This window comes from Colletotrichum truncatum (assembly GCF_014235925.2).
Source record: "Colletotrichum truncatum strain CMES1059 chromosome Unknown Contig_0008, whole genome shotgun sequence".
NCBI classification, from domain to species: Eukaryota; Fungi; Ascomycota; class Sordariomycetes; order Glomerellales; family Glomerellaceae; genus Colletotrichum; species Colletotrichum truncatum.
This window is the reverse complement of record NW_027222405.1, coordinates 1,513,892-1,530,009: the sequence shown is the minus strand read 5'-3', so window position 1 is coordinate 1,530,009 and position 16,118 is coordinate 1,513,892. Positions and strand designations below refer to the sequence as shown.

Sequence of the window (16,118 nt, the reverse complement as noted above, 5' to 3'; positions counted from 1 at the left end):
ATTCAGCACGTACTTGTTATGAGACACGCATAGTCATCGGTCGACACGGTACGGACGAGGATGGAAGGAGGAATATTTAGTAATGAAGCAGACGTTATCCTATAAAAACTGCAACTGTCTGGGCTTTCCTTAAGCAGTGCCCTGCCGTTTTTCTAAGCTTCTTGTTGGATGTCAATTCTTTCGGTGACAATGGGGTATCTTGATCTGAAAAATAAGCTAGATGAAACAACAGCCATGAAGTAGAACTTACTCTACACTTTTGTTTTTCATGTTCTCATGGGGATTTAAATTCCGAGGCCCTTTTGGCCTCTGCGAATAAATGAGTTTTGGGCAGCCTTGACGTAGGGCTTACTGCTGCATCATATCTCCAGCTCCCGCCTGCTCATCTGCGTGATACTTTTCAAGAAACTCCCTCATCTTGGCCCACAGCTCAGCCTCCATGTCGCGCTCGACCTTATTGTTGCGACTGTTGAGCCAACCGACATCGAGGTTGCCAATGTTACCGACGCCATTGGGCTCCAAGGAAGGCCTGGCCACAATCTTGGCATCCTCATTCATAACGACTTGCCTGCCTTCCTTGGAGGCGTCATTGCGAAGCTTGATGATGCCGGCTTCCTCGAGACCCATAATCTGGCGCTTCATGTGGACGTCTACCGTGTGAAGTGTGGAAAGCAGGGAGTCCATGGAGGATTTGAAAAGTTGTTTTTGGTCTTCCGGGGAGACTACTTCTGGTGATGAAGATGAAGACGTTTGAGGCTTGTTGCTGAGGGCGGACATGGCGGATGAGGTGTGGTTCATCAACTGGACTATGTTTTTGTCTATATCGCAGAGCTGTTTTATGCGTTCTTCGAGGGTGAACGGCTCGTGAATGGGTTCGTCGGTTGTCATTGTAGTATCAGCCATTTTTTACCAGGCTCTTGGTGTCTGATACGTGGTGCTAAAGGGGCAGCGCTGTTGAGGTGTACACTCTGGTGGAAGTTGACAGTGAGATGAGTGGACGATTTAGATGGTGAATCCCAAAAGGGTACAATTGAGATGTACCGCGTTGCACGGAAAATGCGGGTCCGACCTTGGAAGCTTATTCAGTGATTGGGGAACCCGGATAGCGCTACTACGAAAGTGGATTAGCGGCAATGTGGATGGATATTTTCCGTGACCAACCTCTCTTCCTCGACTTTGTAGCCTTGCAGGGGAGATTGAGCCTCACTCATCGGACGCGACAATCATCGAATTCATCAAACTCATCCCAACAAACCCGCTCCAAGGGCCCAGGCCAGTAGTATTGTAATAGTTTCATTATAGGTGTTGTTATAATCGGGACTCTTTTTCATTCAAGTCGCCCCTTCTGATCTTGGCGCACCGTCGCGACGCCAGCGCACCCATTCGACCTTGACGAACTATGGACCATCGGTTTTAAGAAGTAACGAACGGTATAAACATCAAAGTAGACTTACCTTGACGGAAGGAACGAAGCAAGATGTCAGGAAACGTCGGCCAGCCTGGCACCGGTGCCACCCCGGGCGCTCCTAACGCGGGAGCCGCGTCTGGCACTTACCAACAACCCGCGTCGACAACACCAGGTGCTCCAGCTCCCGCGACAACACCTGCACCTGCACCAGCTACTACGCCTGCGCCAGCACCGGCACCAGCGACCGCACCGATGTCTAATCAAAACCTAAATCAAATTGTAAGCGTCTTTTTGTTAAATGACTTGAACTGTTGAGGAAGGAGCGTGTGCGTGGGTGGGTGAGGTTCGATCCTTCCGTGATGGCAAGCAGCGAGAGGATGGTGAAGTGAGGTGAGAAGCCCCAATCGGCGCGGCACCGCCGATTGCCACTGTGAGTTATTGAAACGGAATGCTGTATTTTGAAAATTCGGCATTTCGTGGAAGGTACTCTCCTTGAACACGTGGTTCGGTCTCGTGGCCTTGGTTACCCAACCATCACAACCATTACCAACTGCTTGTCATCACATCGGCATCGCCATATAAAAATTCTCCTGTATCAACTGTAGCAACGTATTTTATTTTTGGCAGAAATGCAGTCTCAGCATAGTTCTACGGAACAGCCAGACAGCGCAAGGGAGCGGTCAGTCACGGTGGCGGCAGAGGGCAGCTCACAGGAAGATATACTTGCCTCGGAGAGGAACAGAGTGAAAATTCATCAGTTGTTTCATCGCTGGTCGGGTCCTTTTTGCTGACGACATTTCTAGGTTACGGATTACCTGCTAAAGAGAGGATACACGCGGACTGAAACCATCTTCCGCCAAGAATCAAGTCACTTGGGTCCGGATGGCAGGCCTATTCACAACAAGGTGGATGACTTGGGCCCTAAGAAGTATCTGAAGGCTTTCAACTTGCTGCGCGAATGGGTTGAAAACAACCTCGACATCTACAAAGTACGTCTTCAGTTATCGTCCATCGGACTAGTCTAACCTTTCGCAGTTCGAACTGAACAAGCTTCTTTGGCCTGTCTTCGTCTACTCATGGCTCGAATTGGTCACGCAGGGCTACTCAGAGGACGCCAAGACCCTCCTCAATACTTTGAAGCCCTATTTCGAGAGCATTCACGCCGACGACCTCAAGACTTTCTCCACCGTTACTCTACCTCTGCACGCCAAGGAGAACCCGACTACCAAGCTGTACCGTGAGAGCAAGTACCGCATCCCCCTGAACCAGCATGTTAGCGGCAACCTCTTCCACTTCCTTGAACGCGAGCGGGACAATGGGGGTGCCGTCATCACTTATATCCTCCAGACCTTCTGCCAGCTGGACTCCACTGCTCGCGGGCCTATTGAGCCGTTCAGCTTCGAGGCGATTTACCGTCGCAGCCAGAACCTAGACTTTGATGAGGTGGACTTGCAGGAAGGCATCCCTGGCGTCTTTACAGGAATCTCCAACCGTGACCTGCTGGATAAGAGCGTCCCTCTGAAGCTTGGCCCTCTGCCCATGGAGGAGGATCTCCGTGACGACGTGCGAGCCGAGCTTCAAGACGAGGACCAGATTAACCCCCCACCCGAGGGCCGACCTACCCTGGTCGAGGAATTTGATCGGAAGATCAAGCGCGAGGAGAGTGCGGATGGTCCTACCAGAGCTGACCTGCCTCTTCCTCCGTCCCGCGCTCGAGACGTCGTAATGGAGATGCAGAAAGTTAGGGAAAATCGTGATCGTTTCAGGATCGACGGTCGCTCTGGTGGCGTTGGTGTTCCTGTCAGCGCATGCATGTTTACGTTTCACAACACCCTTGGAAGGTTGGTCAAATCCCTTCTATGATGTTATACTCGACTGACAAAACAGTGTTTCATGCATGGACTTCTCTCACGACCACGAGATGGTTGCTGTTGGCACTACAGATTCGTACATCCGCGTTTGGCATCTGGAGGGCAAGCCCTTGAAGTCAAAGCGAGCTGACGAGAAGGACTTCAAGTTCAACAACCGTAAACTCATTGGCCACTCTGGCCAGGTTTTCTCAGTTTCCTTCTCCGACGCCATCGCTAAGCTCGAGCACGCCCCATTCGGCGAGGAGGGCAAGGGAGAACAACCCATCGAGACCAGTTCGAAGCTGCTGCTTTCTAGCTCGGCTGACGGCACTGTCCGCATCTGGTCACTGGACATTTGGGCCTGCGTTTGCGTCTTCAAGGGCCACGATGGCCCCGTTTTGAGGGCAGTCTGGGGCCCTCATGGTCACTATTTCCTGACGGGTGGATGGGACAAGACGGCGCGCGTTTGGATGCAAGATCACGCATCTGCTCAGCGTATCCTCGTCGGACACGATTCGAGCATCTCCGCCGTTGCTTGGCATCCTAACGGTACCTACGTCTTCACTGCGTCCGACGAGACCGACAAGTCGGTTCGCATGTGGTCGGTTGTCACAGGCCAGTGTGTCCGAGTCTTCACGGGCCACACAGATTACATCTCGGCGCTGGAGTGCGCACCGAACGGCAAGATTTTGGCCAGCGCCGACAACAGCGGCAACATCTTCTTCTGGGATATCCAAAGGGGCAGCCGCATCAAGAGATCCCGCGGCCATGGCAAGGGCGGCATCTGGTCCATGAGCTTCAGCGTCGAGTCTAACGTGCTCGTATCTGGTGGGCAAGATGGCACAGTTCGCGTCTGGGACGTCGATCTGCCTGCCGAGGGCCACAAGGTGGTTCAGCAGCAACAAGGAACGGCGCCCACACAGGAAGGCGGCGACACCATTGTCGCTGCAACAGGGCAGACGGAGCGTCCGAACCCCGGCAATCAAGGGACTACAGGTGGCGGCTCCAACGCCCCGAGTGGTAGCAAGAAGAAGGGCAAAGAGGTGATGATTACGCCCGACCAGATCAGCGCGTTCCCGACCAAGAAGACGCCAGTCATGAAGGTGCAGTTCACACGTATGAACTTGATCGTGGCGGGCGGCTGCTACGACCCCGATCGCTGAACTACAAGGATTTCTGCCCAAAAGTATTCTTAGGTGGGTGAAATTAGAATTGCTTTCATCCAGTTTGGCGTTGGGGTCGTGGACGAGGCAAAGGGACGGCTTTTTGTAGGATAACTATTTCGGACAGCACATACTCTTAGCTGTCTCTGTAAATCAGAAATGAAAACTAGTAAATACCTCAGCTGTAGCACTCCAACTGTGACTCTTCTGTTTGCACTGGCCCCCAAAAGCTGTCATGTAGCCTGCCTCTACTAGTATGTCATGGTGCCCTGAAGAGGCACGCTAGCCCGGCGATTAAGCACTGGGCCGGCGGAGTTACAGGGGGCCGCCTTTGAGTCGTGAGGGGCTTCTCCCACTTGGACCCAGTGGCTGAAGCTCCCAAAGAGCGGCAGCGAATCACATGGTGCGGAGCAGCTGGTACCTTCGCATTGAGCGTCAGTAAGACCAGAACCGGTGCCTTGCCGTGCTGCGTAACCACCACCACCACCACCACCACCTATCGACATTCCACCTACTCCCCAAATGTTTGCGTGGTTTTGATTTCGTCGACGCCAATTTATTTCCACGAGTATCCAAGCAACCGCGCCAGGCACACACGTCAGCATGGATCCCCTCGAAGAATCGCCATGGGGCGATTCGCAACCTAACTCCGAACCCTCCTCGCAACCGCCGTCCCAGAATGAGCCGGCATCGACATCGCAGGACTCAGCCAAGTCAGAGGCACCCGCTACGACTTCCGCACCCCGTCCGTCACGTTCCGGACCTGTCCGCCGGCTAGTAGCCCAGCCAACCCGTCTCGAGGCCGTAGATGACCCTCTCGGCCCTCTGGGTCCCCTTGGCGCTCCCGCCGCCGCCGACAATGGTGGCGACGCGGGCCAGGACGCTCCGCCCGTCCCGCCCCAGAAGGAACAAATGGTTATCCGCACCACGATGCCGACCCAGCAGGCCCGGCGCTCTGGACCGGCCGACCCGCACCACATTGACGAGGACGACTACGACCGCCCCTCGGGCCCGAGACAGCCGCCGCCCGTTCAGGCTGCGCATCCCAGTCCCGTCCGGACGCATACCCAGCCCAGCGTGAGCGTGGAGCAGGCTAGCAAACCGAGCTTCCAAATCACAGTGGGCGACCCGCACAAGGTTGGCGACTTGACAAGCTCGCATATCGTTTATTCTGTGCGGACCAAGGTGAGCATACCGGAATATCTTGGGCGTGAGGGTTAAGGATGGCGCTAATGCTGCATAGACGTCCTCCAAGGCCTACAAACAGGGGGAGTTCGAGGTCAAGCGCAGATACCGTGACTTCCTGTGGCTTTACAACACCCTTCATGGCAACAACCCGGGAGTTGTCGTGCCACCTCCGCCAGAGAAGCAGGCCGTCGGTCGCTTCGAGAGTAACTTTGTTGAAGGACGGCGGGCTGCTCTCGAGAAGATGCTGAACAAGACCGCGGCTCACCCCACGCTGCAGCACGACGCCGACCTGAAACTGTTCCTCGAGAGCGAGTCGTTCAACGTTGATGTCAAGCACAAGGAGCGGAGGGAACCGATCCCGGGTGAGAGCAAGGGTGTTCTCGGAAGCCTGGGAATCAGCGTCGGCAGTAGCAACAAGTTTGTTGAGCAGGACGATGTAAGTTATCGTGTGACAGTCTACGTGGGCTACGTCTGACAATTCCAGTGGTTCCACGACCGCAAGGTCTACCTCGACGCCTTGGAGAACCAGCTCAAGGCGCTGCTCAAGGCCATGGAGTCAATGGTTGGCCAGCGCAAGATGATGGCCGAGGCCGCCGGAGACTTCTCGGCGTCCCTCCACGCGCTGTCTACTGTGGAGCTCTCGCCGTCTCTCTCAGGACCCCTGGACGCGCTGTCGGAGCTCCAGCTTACCATTCGCGACGTCTACGACCGCCAGGCGCAGCAGGACGTCCTGACTTTTGGCATCATCATCGAAGAGTACATCCGTCTCATTGGCTCGGTCAAGCAAGCTTTCGGACAGAGACAAAAGGCCTTTTACGCGTGGCACTCGGCAGAGTCTGAGCTACAGAAGAAGAAGAACAGCCAGGACAAGCTCCTGCGGCAAGGCAAGAGTCAGCAGGACAGGCTGAACCAGGTCAGCGCCGAGGTGGCCGATGTAGAGAGAAAGGTGCACCAGGCCAGACTTCTGTTCGAGGACATGGGTCGGCTGATGAGGGCGGAGCTGGACCGCTTTGAGCGGGAAAAGGTTGAGGACTTCAAGAGCGGCGTTGAGACGTTCTTGGAGAGCGCGGTGGAGGCACAAAAAGAGGTAAGCTGCCCGCCGCAAAATGAAATCACAAGGACACAGGCTCACATTCGCAGTTGATTGAAAAATGGGAGACGTTCCTGATGCAGCTGGACGCCGAAGACGACGAGACGGTCTTTTACCGGCCGCCCGTCATCCAGGCATCGGGCAAGCCGCCTGGCAACACGGCCATCGACAGGGCTCGTGCCACCATCAACGACGACTCCGACTAGAAGACCGAGTTATGGCGCATACAGGTTTCTTACATCATCCCTACATCGCGAGGCACCGGGTACTACATTTTTTGAGGCACCAGCGGGCTGGACCGAGTGAGAACCAGAAAAAAAAAATTAGGGCTGGAACAAGCGCATGTGTTGAGCCTTTCTTGGTTGTTGTGTTGTTTGTTTGTTGTTGTACATATATGACAGTAGAGACCCCAGGGGGTGTTATAGGGCTCCCATAATCCGCCTGTCCGACCACTTCTTCCCGCCCGAACCTTTGGGCGCTCTGAATCTCACACATCTTTTTCTTTTACCATCCATCCATGCATCGTACAAGCTCCATGTGGTAAATCGTTCCTCCATTCCTTCCACGCTCCTTTACTTCTTCTTGCCCTTGACGGCGTCTGCCTTCTTGGGCTTGGGCTTCTCCTCTTGAGCGGGCATGGCAGCCGCGTAGCCGCTGATCAAGTCACCCAGGTCGTAGGGATCCTCTTCGGGGGCGGCGGCGGCGGCGGCAGTAGATTTGCTGGTTTCGGCGGCGGCGGCTGCTGCTGCTGGGGTCTCCTCGGGGTTGGCGTCGGCGGCCAGATCGAAACCGCGACCGAAACGCTCACGGAAGGCGGCGAGCTTTCCGGCCTCGTCGACCTCGACGTTCTTGAGGGACTGGTCGGTGGGCTGCCACAGGGCGTGGTTGCGGGTGTCCTTTGCGGAGCGGACGAGGGGGGTCGGGGAGGTGGAGCGGAGGGTGAAGGTGCTTCCGTCGGAGAGCTGGACCATCTGGGTGAAGGTGTAGGGGCGCCTGGGGCGGGGGACGAAGGTTGCGGCGCGGGACTGGATGTGGGATATCGTTTGGGGCGTCGACGAGTTGTATGCGCTTGGCGAGACCGAGGATGTTCTTGAGGGGAGGACGGAAGGTCGGTGGGCGAGGAGGCTCGACGGCCTGGGGAGGTGGGTTGGAAGTTTGCCCATTTTATGTATTGGTTGTCTGAGAGGGCCAATTGCGATTCTACGAGGATATAGGAGAGCGGCGGAGGTGGCGCAATTGGAGGTCGGCGCACGCTCGAGGGAGGCGTGGGATTTCTATGGCGATGCGCTTTTGGCGTGAGGATTGGGAAAGCTCCTGGATGGCGTCGTTTTCCTTTCGCGTACCAAAATTTCGGTTCGGGAGCCGGGGAGTTCCGTGCACGGTACACCTCACTACTACTACTACTAGGTGAGAGAGAGTGTGTGAGTGAGCGCCCGGGGGGTGGTGGATGGGTGGGCTTATCGATAAGGGAATTTTCTGGGCGGGTTTTTAATTATGGGATTTACATCACTGGAGCTTAGCTATCATACAGGGACCCTCCCAAAGACATACTACCTTTTACAGCACGAAGGACGAATAACGAATTGGAGAGCCGGATCACCAGGCTCTTTTGTATTATTTCAAAAAGAATCAATTCCTTGAATTTAAGGGAATTGTGGACTTGTATAACCCGAGACTCGAAGGGCGGGAAATGGTACGGGGCATGCAATGAGCGGAGCTCGTGTGCTAGCGAATGTGCTGTGCCGGGCCGGGCGGGCGAAGACAGGCGGGCAGGGAGCGTGGAGGGCTGTTGCTGGTGGTAGTGAGTTGATTCTACTGCGGGCTTTTTTTTCTACATGTGATGATTTTCTCTGACGTGTAATAGCCCAGATATGCCCTTCAACAAGGTCACAATGGCTCGTCGGCCGTTACGCATCCTCCTCCGAGCCCCGAGCATTACACACATCTACCTGCCAAAGGTCCTCGGCATGGCGCACAGAACGGTCGCAACCGCCGTCTACGAGTCTAAATCTCCAAGACGAGCTACCGGAGCAGCTCCGCGGGGTGATGCGCAGGCTGGCGCATTCCGTCGTCGTGTGCACCGCGACGGACAGGGACGGGCAGCCGAGGGGTATGACTATGTCGAGCTTCGTCAGTCTCAGCATGGACCCCGTGCCGCTCGTCACGTTCAACGTGAGAACGCCGAGCCGGACGCTGCAGGCTATACAGGACGAGAACGGGCTGTTTAACATTCATGTCCTCGCGGAAGGCACCGAGGGCGCGAGGGTTGCGGAGTGGTTCACGAAGGGGAACATGGGCGGCGAGGTGTTCAAGAACCTGCCTGGTGGTATCGAAGTCGCGGAGGAGGATGGGGAGGCGCCTGTACTCGAGGGCAAGGGTGTGCTATTTGTGCTCAAGTGCCAGGTTCTCGGGGAAGGACTGGTAAGAGTCAGGGACCACGTCGTTGTCGTGGGAGAGGTGAAGGGGGTTGTTAGAGGAGATGGCCAGGGATTCGGGCTCGTCTATGCTGATAGACGGTATCGGACTCTCGGGGATGTTTTGGTGAAAGAAAACTGAAGGGTCAGTAAATTTGCGGGAGATATGTTTAGGGAATGTAGAATACCATGTATAGAGATGACGGATAGAGTGTATAATAGGGGGGGAAAATATCCACACATCATTTTCAGACAAAAGATGGTTGGTTGAAGGCTATTTTTGGGAGAGCAAATTCAACATTGGGCATATCGCGCAGTTGCGTATTATGGCTATTTTGCGCAAGCCGACGTTTGTCATGCCGCAATGACTATTCAACCATGGCCTCAGTCAATGGGACGTCAATCGACGAACGACGTTCCGTTTCATTCATGTCCTCATCGTAGAGGCCGCCATTGCGATGCAACGATCGTCTTCGGCCAAGTCCGTCTCGCCCATTATCGCACCCCCCAATTCAAGCGGCGATGACGTCCTTTTGGGTGTGTTCCAGAACACCTCGGCAATCTTAAAAGTTGCGACCCTCAGAAGTGCTGCGGCTTACGTCTAGCGACGTCTTTTTTTTGTGACTCTGTAGGACGTAGGAGGTTTTACGAGCAGCACCGATGAGGGATAGCGCGGGATGGTTCATGCAGGTGCTAAGCACCCGAGTTGGGGTCCGTAAGGCTGTGACCCCCGCCGAAAGACGGTTTGGCTGCCAGTTGTCGGTGGTGTGGTGTTCTGCCGGGGAAGGGTTTCGGTTGCCTCTTGGGGACGGTAACGACGTCGACGACGACGACAAGGGATGAGTCTCCGGCGAGGGAGGGAGAGAATCAGTCAACCTTGGATCTACTTGGGCTTCTCAGGATGCCGGGGTTCGTGAGTCGGGAGTCAATGATGTGGAGGTTCATTGGTTGGTTGTGAAATGGGCCTGGGCTGTGGGTACGTGGTGCAGGAGATGTATGTGTTTACGGCGGCGATGATGATGGCAGGGAGAGGCCTCTTGTAGCTTGTTTTGGGTACCTCTCACTTACACGAGTTGAAATGATGATATAAGTTGAGAGAAGATCTCGGGTTGGAATTGATTTTGAATAACAGCACAAGCAAGAACACCAAAGAAAGACAAAGTAAAGCGAGGAGAGAAGTTAACGACAGTAACTACAGCAATAGCAACGACAAGCAACATCTCAAGAGATAATCGCATACCTTGGGAAAAATGAGTTACGGATCGCATCACAAAAAGTCCCGGCGGTCTCATGTCGAACAGCCAAGGGCAGCAATCGTCATAGTTCCAGACGCCTGGTGTCTTCCTGGCCACTACGAAGGTCTCGCAGAAGCCTGCCGAACGCTAGGCTCCGAGGCTGTTGTCGTTCAACACCCGTCTACCTGGGGCCCCTCAGGTGAGGGGGTGACGCCGAGTCTTTACGACGATGCGGCGAACGCGCGACAGACCATTGAGGGTCTAGTCCGCGGTGGGAAGAAAGTTCTTGTCGTGGCGCACTCATACGGCGCCGTCGTGGCATCTGAAAGCGTCAGAGGTTTGGGAATGGAAGAACGAGTGGGCGTCTCGCGGGGAGGGGTTGTGAGGATGCTCTTCATTGCGGGCATCGTGCCGTGGGAAGGGGAGAGCGTCAACGAGGCGACTAGGGGCTCGTTGGGGATTGGTCCTCCGGACGGTGTCATGGTGAATCTCGTCATTGTCATTCAAGAGCCGCTGAAGAGAAGCTAATGTTTGACACACACACACAGGGTGGCTTCATGTATCACAGCTACGAGAAGATGGCGGCGTCGTTTTACTCGAGTCTGCCGTTCGACCAGGGCATTGCACATGCCACAACAACAAACGCCATGCAGTCGGCCCGCACATTTCAGGACCGACTGACATACGCCGGTTACAGAGGTATTCCAGTCACGTATATGCTGACCGGAGCGGACCGGGTGGTGTCGCCGGCGCTGCAGGAGCAGTTCGTCGGCGTTGTGGAGGCCGAGGCCGGGCGGGCGGTAGACGTTGTCCGGTATCCGGTTGATCACTGCCCGGCGGTGACGATGCCGGATGCGGTTATCGATTGCGTGAGGAGAGCGGCTGGAGCGGAGGGGTATCCGAATTGTACATGGCTTTAAGGAGCTTTTGTGCAAGGGGGGGTGGAGGGGTGTGGAGTGTAAGTGAGGACTGGAATTGGCATGTTTAATCAGGTATAGTTAAAGCCGTTTTTTTCGGGATGGTTTTTTTTTTTTCAGCTGCTTTTTTTAGATGGGTATTTCTAGAAACATCCATGCTCTGCGGGACCATTGCATGGAAACTGCGGGTTAATTTGTTTGCAGGCTCAAATGAATAGAACAAGGAGTCTTGTCATGGATATGGCACTGAGATCTGAATTAAGGGAGAGAATCGTTGCTATCACCTCTGAATTAGTTCGTCAGGCTTCCTCAGTCTGAAGATGGGGAAAGTGAGTCAAGGGAGAAATGGTAGGTGATGGCAGTTCTAGGGCCACCAGAAAGAGGGAGGAGAGTGGTGTGGTTGGCTCATGTCGGCCGTGCTTACGCCATGTTTGTTTTCTACTATTCATTGGAAGAAGAAGAAAAAGAAGCAGGCAGATGGCATACAGAGCAGGCAGCCAATCATTCTCGAGAGAAAGAAGCAAGCAAGGCAATCCTCCAACCCTGTTATTGAAAAGTCCTGAAGCGTGTTGTTGTACTTGATTAGATGCCTAAAGAGATGTCGAGGTTGCAAAAAGATTTGGACCGTGCTACAACCCAACAACCCCACGCTCTACTACCAACTCCGTCGATGGGTTCGGCAAGGGGTACCGATGCGCTGGCAGAAGGCAGAAGGCAGATTCAGTTGGCAGACTCAGTGTTGGCGTTGAGGGTGTGTGCGATGTACGTGGCCACGGGTATGGGGAAAGGGACGCCTCACTTTCAGCCTCGCGGATAGGTGGAACTCAGGGAATTCAGGGACCTTTCTCTGGAGACTTGAGCTGTAGGGGAGGTACTAATTAGTTACCACAGATGTACATGTGCTGCACAGTAGGCGGCAGGCACCAGGCGCACCTAGAGACGGGATTGGGGACGGTGAGGAGGCGATGCCTGCGGCCCACACAGCCTGTCTCCTGCCTTCTCCGCCCTGCATCTAGAACCGCAGAGATTCAGAAAGTAGAACAAACTAGCAGATGATGGAATTTTCAGGAAGGCGTGAGGCTATTCAGAGAAAATATCCCCTAGAGGGGCAGAGGCGGTCCAGGCAACACTAAACAACACCAGGCCACTAAATGAAGATACCGTAAATGGCAACAAGGAGGGCAACTGCACGGATGGGCTTTCTCCACAGAAAGAGAGCGGGTCCCATCGCACGGGGGGGAAGGCAAGGACGTGGAAGGCAGAAGCTGTGAGCACCTGCTGAACCTGCACCTTGTGAGAAGGCGAAAAAGGCGAAAAGGCAGAAGGCGCCTTCCCATTCTCTGCTTTTCCATCTGGAAGGGGCCCCGTCCCACTGAGGAGGCCAATCACTGGCCAATCAGAGACCCTGCACGGTTGCCGTGGTGGCAGGGCAAGCGAATCAAAGAAGGGTCTGGAAGGCCTGGAGGTGATGGAATCGCATAGAATTTCTGAGCTGGGGGTGAGCGTCTCTGCTTTGGGCCTCTGGCGGTTTCTTTTTTAGCCTCCTCCTCCTTCCCCAAGTCTCAACCTTTTCGACTTTTTCTTCCTCGCATAACATCTTTCTCTCTTCCTTAACATTTCCTCTTCTCTCTACCAAATCAATCTCTATCTCGATCAGAGCAGCGAAAGACCTGCCAAATCGTAGAGAATTCATCCCGCAAGGTAAGCTGCGAACCTACCCTTCCCGGTGCTTTCAGCATCAAGAACACCACCCCTCATTCCCTATGTTTTTTTTTTCTCCTTCCTGGCTTGCCCTTGGCCGTCGCAATTTAGTGTCAGCCTCGTCGACGAGCTTCACCACCAGCAATCGCATTGCCTTTCTCTTGGTGATTTTGAAAGCCCCAGAGACTTTTTGCAGAATCTCGTTCTTGCTCGTCCCTGTCGAATTCGCCAATTTCACCCCGCCTACCCCGCCACCTCACCGCTCACCCCTGTTAGAACAATCAACTAACAATCCGTCTCAGAATCACGACCGTTACGCCTTTAGATACCCATATCCACCATCACAATGTCTGCCCCTGAGACTTTCGAGTTCCAGGCTGAGATCTCTCAGCTCCTGTCTCTCATCATCAACACTGTCTACTCAAACAAGGAGATCTTCCTGCGTGAACTTGTTTCCAACGCCTCCGATGCTTTGGACAAGATCCGCTATGAGTCCCTTTCCGACCCCAGCAAGCTCGACTCGGGCAAGGACCTGAGAATCGACATCATCCCCGACAAGGAGAACAAGACCCTCACCATCCGCGATACCGGTATTGGTTTCACCAAGGCTGTAAGTTCCTGCACTATATCCCCTGTGACCAACTTCATGAAGAGATGCTAATTGTCTTCCCACAGGACCTCGTCAACAACTTGGGTACCATTGCCCGCTCCGGCACCAAGCAGTTCATGGAGGCTCTGACTGCCGGTGCCGACATTTCCATGATTGGTCAGTTCGGTGTTGGTTTCTACTCTGCCTACCTCGTCGCCGACAAGGTCACCGTTGTCTCCAAGCACAACGATGACGAGCAGTACATCTGGGAGTCCAGCGCCGGTGGCACCTTCTCCATCACCCCCGACACCGAGGGTGAGCCCCTTGGCCGCGGCACCAAGATCATCCTCCACCTGAAGGAGGAGCAGACCGACTACCTTAACGAGTCTAAGATCAAGGAGGTCATCAAGAAGCACTCTGAGTTCATCTCCTACCCCATCTACCTCCACGTCACCAAGGAGACCGAGAAGGAGGTCCCTGATGAGGAGGCTGAGACCGTCGAGGAGGGTGACGACAAGAAGCCCAAGATCGAGGAGGTCGATGATGAGGAGGAGGACAAGGAGAAGAAGCCCAAGACCAAGAAGGTCAAGGAGACCTCCATCGAGGAGGAGGAGCTCAACAAGCAGAAGCCCATCTGGACTCGCAACCCCCAGGACATCACCCAGGAGGAGTACGCTTCCTTCTACAAGTCCCTCTCCAACGACTGGGAGGACCACCTTGCCGTCAAGCACTTCTCCGTTGAGGGTCAGCTCGAGTTCCGTGCCATCCTCTTCGTTCCCAAGCGCGCTCCCTTCGACCTGTTCGAGACCAAGAAGACCAAGAACAACATCAAGCTCTACGTCCGCCGTGTCTTCATCACCGATGACGCCACCGACCTCATCCCTGAGTGGCTCGGCTTCGTCAAGGGTGTTGTCGACTCTGAGGACCTTCCCCTCAACCTGTCCCGTGAGACTCTCCAGCAGAACAAGATCATGAAGGTCATCAAGAAGAACATCGTCAAGAAGTCTCTTGAGCTCTTCCAGGAGATCGCTGAGGACAAGGAGCAGTTCGACAAGTTCTACTCTGCCTTCTCCAAGAACCTCAAGCTTGGTATCCACGAGGACTCCCAGAACCGCAACATCCTTGCCAAGCTCCTCCGCTACAACTCCACCAAGTCTGGTGATGAGCTCACCTCCCTCTCTGACTACGTCACTCGCATGCCCGAGGTCCAGAAGAACATCTACTACATCACCGGCGAGTCTATCAAGGCCGTCACCAAGTCTCCCTTCCTTGACTCCCTCAAGGAGAAGAACTTTGAGGTTCTCTTCCTTGTTGACCCTATTGATGAGTACGCCATGACTCAGCTCAAGGAGTTCGAGGGCAAGAAGCTTGTCGACATCACCAAGGACTTCGAGCTCGAGGAGACCGAGGAGGAGAAGGAGAAGCGCGAGAAGGAGGAGAAGGAGTACGAGGGTCTTGCCAAGTCCCTCAAGAACGTTCTCGGCGACAAGGTCGAGAAGGTTGTCGTCTCCCACAAGCTCGTCGGCGCTCCTTGCGCCATCCGTACCGGCCAGTTCGGTTGGTCCGCCAACATGGAGCGTATCATGAAGGCCCAGGCCCTCCGTGACACCTCCATGTCCTCGTACATGTCTTCCAAGAAGACCTTCGAGATCTCCCCCAAGAGCCCCATCATCCAGGAGCTCAAGACCAAGGTCGAGAACGACGGCGAGAACGACCGCACCGTCAAGTCCATTGTTCAGCTTCTCTTCGAGACTTCTCTGCTCGTCTCCGGCTTCACCATTGACGAGCCCGCCAGCTTCGCCGAGCGCATCCACAAGCTCGTCCAGCTCGGCCTCAACATTGATGATGCGGAGGAGAAGACTGAGGGTGCTCCCGCCGCCGACGCGCCTGCCGTCGAGACCGGCGACAGCGCCATGGAGGAGGTTGACTAAAGGATCTTTGGGAAATAACGGGATACCAGAGAAAAAGTTCATTGGAGTTGGACGGTTTTCGGTTTTTTAAGGCTTCGGAATGTTTCCATAATTGCCCCCCATCTTATACGATGGGTGTATTCTAGCTAGCCCGTCATGATCATGAGACAGATGAGGTAGACGCCCAGAATTGGAACGGTTAAGACAATGCAATGATTTTTTGTGAATAAGTTTAAAGTCCATCTCAATACTTGTGACGATGTTGATGGTGAGGATACTAGAGAATTCCAACATGTGTACATGGTTCTGATAAAAGTCAGTGAGTACAGCACAAACAATCATCAAGCGCTTTGAAATTGCTGAACACAATGTTTTCAAATGATGCTGGGGAGGGTTTGACACTAGCAGCCCACCAATCTGTGTCGGTAAACTCAAGCTCAGCATACCTTCGTAGCAGTTTGACTCATCCCAGGTGCAGAAACTGGTACTGCCAACTAGAACCCCGCAGTGGGTGAATCTCGGCAGCCCGACCCCACCAACTATGAATATTCCACCTAAGCCAAGACGGCGCCCACTCCCCCTTGGGTTTCTGTCCAAACGAATCATAAGTCACCTTGCAGCCCCGATATGCATCAAGAAATCCTTGTTTAAGC

The 16,118-nt window shown here is 54.4% G+C and overlaps 7 protein-coding genes across 7 annotated transcripts; 5 read left to right on the top strand and 2 right to left on the bottom strand.

The window, feature by feature from the left end:
* Positions 1-348: 348 nt before the first annotated feature.
* CTRU02_211915 (mediator complex protein) lies at positions 349-903 on the bottom strand (the record flags this gene model as incomplete). The annotated part of the gene is made up of 1 exon (XM_036725568.1): positions 349-903. One exon carries the CDS (start codon positions 901-903, stop codon positions 349-351), a length of 555 nt encoding a protein of 184 aa, XP_036582772.1.
* Positions 904-1,660: 757 nt separating this feature from the next.
* On the top strand, positions 1,661-4,421 carry CTRU02_211914 (transcription initiation factor TFIID subunit 5; the record flags this gene model as incomplete). Its single annotated transcript, XM_036725566.2, has 4 exons — positions 1,661-1,687; positions 2,212-2,397; positions 2,444-3,249; positions 3,296-4,421. The coding sequence occupies 4 exons, from the start codon at positions 1,661-1,663 to the stop codon at positions 4,419-4,421; spliced, it is 2,145 nt and encodes a 714-aa protein (XP_036582771.2).
* Positions 4,422-5,024: 603 nt separating this feature from the next.
* CTRU02_211913 (uncharacterized protein) lies at positions 5,025-6,905 on the top strand (the record flags this gene model as incomplete). The annotated part of the gene is made up of 4 exons (XM_036725565.1): positions 5,025-5,606; positions 5,665-6,045; positions 6,094-6,696; positions 6,750-6,905. The coding sequence occupies 4 exons, from the start codon at positions 5,025-5,027 to the stop codon at positions 6,903-6,905; spliced, it is 1,722 nt and encodes a 573-aa protein (XP_036582770.1).
* A 366-nt stretch (positions 6,906-7,271) lies between these two features.
* On the bottom strand, positions 7,272-7,862 carry CTRU02_211912 (mitochondrial 54S ribosomal protein bL31m; the record flags this gene model as incomplete). Its single annotated transcript, XM_036725564.1, has 1 exon — positions 7,272-7,862. One exon carries the CDS (start codon positions 7,860-7,862, stop codon positions 7,272-7,274), a length of 591 nt encoding a protein of 196 aa, XP_036582769.1.
* Positions 7,863-8,406: 544 nt separating this feature from the next.
* Positions 8,407-9,255, top strand: CTRU02_211911 (flavin reductase like domain-containing protein; the record flags this gene model as incomplete). Its single annotated transcript, XM_036725563.1, has 2 exons — positions 8,407-8,500; positions 8,564-9,255. 2 exons carry the CDS (start codon positions 8,407-8,409, stop codon positions 9,253-9,255), a joined length of 786 nt encoding a protein of 261 aa, XP_036582768.1.
* A 1,108-nt stretch (positions 9,256-10,363) lies between these two features.
* On the top strand, positions 10,364-11,268 carry CTRU02_211910 (uncharacterized protein; the record flags this gene model as incomplete). Its single annotated transcript, XM_036725562.1, has 2 exons — positions 10,364-10,831; positions 10,897-11,268. 2 exons carry the CDS (start codon positions 10,364-10,366, stop codon positions 11,266-11,268), a joined length of 840 nt encoding a protein of 279 aa, XP_036582767.1.
* A 2,044-nt stretch (positions 11,269-13,312) lies between these two features.
* On the top strand, positions 13,313-15,486 carry CTRU02_211909 (heat shock protein 90; the record flags this gene model as incomplete). Its single annotated transcript, XM_036725561.1, has 2 exons — positions 13,313-13,576; positions 13,642-15,486. 2 exons carry the CDS (start codon positions 13,313-13,315, stop codon positions 15,484-15,486), a joined length of 2,109 nt encoding a protein of 702 aa, XP_036582766.1.
* Positions 15,487-16,118: the final 632 nt, after the last annotated feature.